Here is a 6,512-nt window from a genome sequence, read left to right on the forward strand (position 1 = left end):
TTGCTAGACAAAAGCTGTTGATGGCAACTATTTACAAATTCAATGATGAAAAGTGAAAGTCATGACATTTTTTTTTGGTATATTTTCAGAAAAGCATAAAGTATACTGTAGTGTAATTCTAATCTCAAATATAGTACCAACTAGTACCAGTATACATGTATATATTCACTACATCCACAATCTATGAGCTGCATAAATAGTCAAAAAAAACTATTCCATCCAACCTAGTTCCTGTATAATATTTTTTGTGCATGTACTATAATAGGTATGAATTATTGGAACATATGTCATTTCCCAGTGTCTAACTCTGTTAGCCTGGTAGTACAAAAGTTAAAATGAACCATGTTGTAATCGCTACACATATCTATATATGCATTACTCTTGTATTGACGGGTACCCACTTAAATATGATCTCTATATTTCTAGTGCAGTCAGTTTTACTTTTAGAGATTAAAAAAATTTACAGGCAAAGTATTGTGTACAAGTATATCTTCATTAGCTTCACCATACTTACATGTAGAAATTATTCACAATGAACAAAACAATACATGTACTAATTAACTGGTAACCCAATTTATTAATTAATGTTTATCTTTTAATAAATATTAGTGTACAGAAAAGATTACTTAGTTGATTGTTCTAGCAATCTGATTAAAATCTAATGGAGTGGTCAGTTAGTTGTTCAGTTCAAGCCATTACTTAATTTTGCTTGTATCAATGTTTCTTTTATATGTATATATGTATATATGTATAATGTATATGTATATGTATATATGTATATTACGTATAATGTATATGTATATGTATATGTATAATGTATATGTTCACATTTTGGTCTTGGTCTCAATCTCTGCATTCGCTGCTCCTATGTGGCAACCAAGATGACAATGTGAACATAATACATAATACAATACAAAGGAGAATTCAAGCAAAAACAGGTAATCATGAACAAATAGTTGCCAACTGCATCAGATTGATTATTATGTATGAAACTAACAGATGGAGTGATGGCTGATCACAACAGCAAACATATGTACATGTATCTCTCTTAACTTGTTTCATGTGTATCAAGCCAGACACATACATGTACATTGTAAAGTCAGTCCCCTAATAGTAGTAAACTCCTGATGGAATTCAATTTCCAAAAACTGTTTGAGAAGAATTCAAGATATTCGTAACTATTCTAATTGCTTTTCCATAAATAAATCTAATAGTGTTGCATCACGATGGTTTCATTATCACTATCATTGTTTAAAATGTAGATTATGTGTCTAAATCTGTATATCTACGGTGCATTGTAGGTTACTGTTCACTCACTTCACTTACTGCAACCACATAGAAACCAATATGAAACTGCCCATTCTACTTTAAGATATCAAGATTACAATTTCTTGCTACATTTAGTCTAAATGAAATCAACCATCACACAACTAAACATGAGCATGCCGACACGGTGCCAATATTTTGATGGCTGCATTTGATGTTTGTGCATGGTGGCACTTTAGTTCATTTCATTTAGTTAAAATGTAGCAAAACACTATTCATTCAATCTTTCTATCTTAAAGTGTAGCAGTTTCTTATTGATTTCTGCATGGTTGTATCAAACAGAGAAAGTGAACAGTAACCTGCAACATGCTGTATGTAATAATAACATGTAATTCTGAAAGTGGGTTTAAATACAAAAACACTAGTAGTAGCCCAAGGGATTGGTGCGGCCTTCGAAATGCCCCTTTTTTCAACTCATTCAATCTCCGTACTAGTAGTAAAATATAGTTATGCCTAGACCAATGCTTGTACACAGTAATTTAATAAACAATACCACCATATAATTCAAATACATACTAATTGGTAAAATATACTATCCTGGTATGTGGTAATTGTTAGATACACAAGGCACTTAAGTGTACAACAATATTGGAGTTTGATCATTCTATTAGAAATTTCCATTAGTGAAGCCTATTAATCGAGTATTTACTTTGAAATATTAAAACAGCCATATGGCATGGTCTAGCAACATGGAGATGAGATAAATGTAGTAGAAGTCCATACAGTAGATAAAATTTTACACTTATTATTACATGTAAGTCCCACGAGTCTCATGAGACAATATCTGTATCACACATTTCTATAGTCCAGGGAAAATCTCTATATTTTCTTTGTATACTGTTGAAATATTATCATACATATACAAGGTCCAAGGTCTATGTATTGAATGGAGGAGTTCATACATTTGTATGTTTGTAAAACCATACACTTGGAGAGAACTGGGGTTTGCAATTGGGATGCTGAAAACATTCAATTTAGAATTATCTAGATAGCAAGTTATTAAAATGATCTCACTTTGCAAAATGGTTTATATATCTCATAAATGTATACACACAGTCTTCTGGTGAACACTTCTTGTTTTAGATGCAAACTGAGTCAGTATTGACAAAGAACAATTATTTTCAGGGTCTTGTTTATAACCCTCATCTCAAGAACAACAGAATAAAATGTTATGGTGTTTATGACTTGTATTTGCCTTAAGTTAAAGAAAAAATATGAGAAAATATTAACCTCTCCCATAAATATAAAACTACCAATATTATTTAAATATGATAATCATCACATATTGAAACATCTGCACTGATTTCATCAAATCTACATGGGAGTAAATCTGTGACAAACATAATCTGATTAACATCAGATGTAGGAATATGGCCGAAATTGCTTTATTTACCTCTATTTCGAGTTTGTGGTTCCAGGAGTGATAGCCTTAGCTAGTGATAGCCTCCTTTGGGCTATCACTCACAGAAGAAAAAATTGAAAACAAACAACAGTATATGAAGGAAATAAGAGGTAAATAAATAAAGGACAAAATGCTGACATACAAACACATGGTAAGAATATTGTGCTGAGGTGAACAATTCAACACTGACATTTTCAACTTAATCACATTCATCATTAACACTACATACATAATACGAACACATGGTAACAATATTGTGTTGAGTGTGGTCAGCAATTCAACTCTGACGTTTTTCAATTTATCACATTCACCACATGAATAGGCATATTATTTCTGCTTCACCAGACAACATACAATTCTAAAGGAAGCCTGATAAGTGAAATCAGAGATTTCAACTGTGTAAATCTTAAACAGTTCAAGTCCTATCTGTTACACAACATGTACCAAACAAACTTACATGTATTTAGTATTTTGGAGTATATAACATTATGGAAAATACATATCTATCACAGGCTCTCTTCAGTCCTTGTTTGCTAAGAAACAAACACCCCCCTCCCGAAATTAATTAATATTATATCTCTTTCCTGGGGGTGGGGGAGGGGTGGTGTTGTGTTGGTAGCTCAAGAAATGAACCCGCCAGTAATTCTGATATCAGCAAACTGTATTTACAAGTTTGCATAATAAAATATATGTATAATATAGACAATACACTGATATGTGAAGTGTATGGAGTATAGGCATTCATATTGCCTATGTTTCCAACACAGTTTCAAAACAGTAAAATACTGTTGTATTCTTCTCCACAAATGCATTGATTTGAAACACTTCATTTCAAGTACCATATGTTGAAAGCAGTGTATGTACAATACTGCTCACTCTCATCCATGCGTTTCAATTTCCTGCAAACATCTCTTATTGTCATGACTGGTATATGACTTTAACCAAACACAATGGAAGGGAAACACAATGTAATCAGTGTAGCCACCATTCCAAGGTGCAATTTGAAAGTAAATATCTACAATGTACAATTTCAGTTTACTGTCTTCTTAATCTTAGATGCAAAAATGTACTACGAGGGTTATATTTCAATTATAAGTTGTAACTGCATGTATATGTCATTTCAGAAATTATTTGTGTAATCTCTCTAACAACGTAGAGTGTCGGGTTTCAATAAGATTCATGTAACCAAGTATATGCAAATAATCACTTTAGAATGGTTTATTTGAATTACAGATGACAGTGGTTCCTTTTAACCCATGTATATGTACTAAATGCTGAACTCTTTGTTGAATAACAACAAACGCATACTTAGTTGTTATGTATCTAGATTTGTTATGTTACATCTATCATTGGTTTATACATACATGTACAATGTATGTTTTACACTTTTCGTCTACAGCTCAACTCTAATGATATTATCAATATGGGCTAAAAACTTTATTTCATTCAGTAATTTCATTGACACAATTCATTATAAAATGAACTCTGAGTGGGGGCCAAGGTCATGGTCAACAATTCTATATTGTTTTAGATTAGCAGTTTTATCTTGACAACTTCATCATTTGACAATTATATGATAGTTTAGGAATTCCAATAATTATAAATCATTATCACATTTACAGTACACCCACTAGATTAAATTAAAGATCCAACTAAGGAAAGTGATCAGTGGATTAGTAATCTTAAAACTAGGGGTCATCAAAAATCTACATTACAGAGAGAAAATAGGAGTCAAAAGTCTCAGGGAAAAAGTGGAAATTGGCAATATGGAAACAACAGTAAAAAATATGGGGTTTTAAGTCATACATGTATTCGAAGAGGAGTCAAAACTCCACATAGTGCTTAAAATCAGGAAGCGAAAGTCTATTTCCATTACTATGTGAGCTACCCCTCCCCCCTCCCACACACCTTTAGTTAAAATGACAACATAGCTGTTATACTTTACTGAATCAGAATGCCTGTTTGAGTACATTTTTTAAATGTGTTAAACACTGTCATTGTCAAACTCAAATGTTATCACAAATATTGTATGCTTGCAGACTAAACTTATGATCTAAATATAAACCCAGACTTTCCCAGTAGTAAATACCAGTAACAGCCTTTTTGTTACACAATGCCCTTGAAAGTACAAAAATCCGGAAGACATATGTTTTCAATACCAACAACTCAGCAAGGGAGAATATTTGGACAGGAAACCTGCTCTTCTAATTATTGCAATGAACAAAAAAATGTACAAAGTTCCACAGTCATTATTACATACTCGCACTGAATGTATGAAAGCAGAGACAGTTTACTGATAATTTCTAGGTAATTAAACACCAACACCCCCACACACACCCACACATGTATACATACACATAAACTCATTTCACTAACAGCCATGACCCAACCATTGTACATGCCAGATTTTGCAGACCAGATTTCTAAAAAAATTAAATCATAACTATAAGGTACTACAAACTATGAAGATACAAACTTTCCTTTATGTGTATAATATATATATAAATATATATATATTGTATAATATTTTTTTTTCTGTAGATTATTTCCCAGTAGACTTCTACCATGTTTGATGTAATTTTAAACTATTGGCATGCTATTGTCCTAACACATCAACAATGCCACTGACCACCTATAGCTACTGAACAATGCATGTAATAATACTGTATAGGAATGTTGATTTTTATGAGTGACTCAACGAACAACTTGAGTTATGGTCATGAACCAATCAATTTTAGCTGACAGTTGTGTAGAATGGTACAATACCAGTACTAATGGAATCGCTATGCAAATTTATGGTTCGTATAATTTCTCAAACAATTGTAATACAAAATTATGATCCCATGAAAGAGGAATAAAAAGGCAATAACGGTTTTGTTTGCAAGGTGGAAAACGGTAGTTGCAAATATCATTGTGATTGGTAATGGTTACACATGTGTAGTAAATGGGTTGCCAACTCACCGTCAATGGAGTCAATAAAACACACACTCCCTGTTGTATTGAAGGCTAAAGTTTCTGGGGCGATGCATAACGTTGTGAACAATTCCATAGAAGTACTTTGAATTGAATTCAAAGCGAGACAAGTTTCCCTACAAACGGCCCAGATTTCAGACTCAAAGAGGCAAGAATCGCGAAGTTGTAATATATCCGAAAGCGTCACTAACTCCTCATCTTCTTGCAAGGTGGGAAGAGGGTCGAACTCGAGCAACCCAGTTGCTGAAAGCGTCATGTTGCTAGCCGACAGTCACCCTTCGCTCTATAAATTTCAACTGGAGACAATTCCAAGACATACCATTACCATCCAAATGGAAGCCCATCGTTGGCTGTTGGCCAACAGTAACAGGCCTAAACCTGACTCACTGCCACGGTATTTTGACCCATTCTCTTTGTTGTGGTACATGGCAATTTAAATTGCCTGGTCCATTGAGAAGTCAAGTCAACCAGTTACTAAGTTAGTAAAGTTCACAGTGCTGATGACATTTACGACCTAACCGGTGGATTCACGTAACGTACTTTCTCCTAATTCCACACGCCTGGACTCGAAATAATTGCCTACCTTTTCCTGTCTTTGATGACATAAAATGTTCAAAAAAGGCGGAAGACAAGAAAATCTACAAAATATTATCCCCAAAAATTGACCACTGCACTGTCTTTGGATATGATGACTGGAGAGATCGCTTCAAGTGTCCAACGCAAACATTTACGACGTTACGTTTCACATGCACACTAGTCGCAGTCGATGAATGTTTCTTTCAAGCGAGCTGAAAGTGATCGAAATTCACGG

The 6,512-nt window shown here is 33.6% G+C and overlaps 1 protein-coding gene across 2 annotated transcripts in view; it reads right to left on the reverse strand.

Moving 5' to 3' along the window:
* LOC144446558 (kinase non-catalytic C-lobe domain-containing protein 1-like) overlaps window positions 1–6,167 on the reverse strand; it is a 54,880-nt gene extending 48,713 nt beyond the window's left edge. For both annotated transcript variants that reach the window (XM_078136350.1, XM_078136351.1), the window contains exon 1: window positions 5,690–6,167. In XM_078136350.1, coding sequence (XP_077992476.1) covers window positions 5,690–5,957 — 268 coding nt within the window. In that variant the 5' untranslated portion in view covers window positions 5,958–6,167. The remainder of the gene's footprint in view (window positions 1–5,689) is intronic.
* Window positions 6,168–6,512: the final 345 nt, after the last annotated feature.

This window comes from Glandiceps talaboti, chromosome 15 (genome assembly GCF_964340395.1).
Source record: "Glandiceps talaboti chromosome 15, keGlaTala1.1, whole genome shotgun sequence".
NCBI classification, from domain to species: Eukaryota; Metazoa; Hemichordata; class Enteropneusta; family Spengelidae; genus Glandiceps; species Glandiceps talaboti.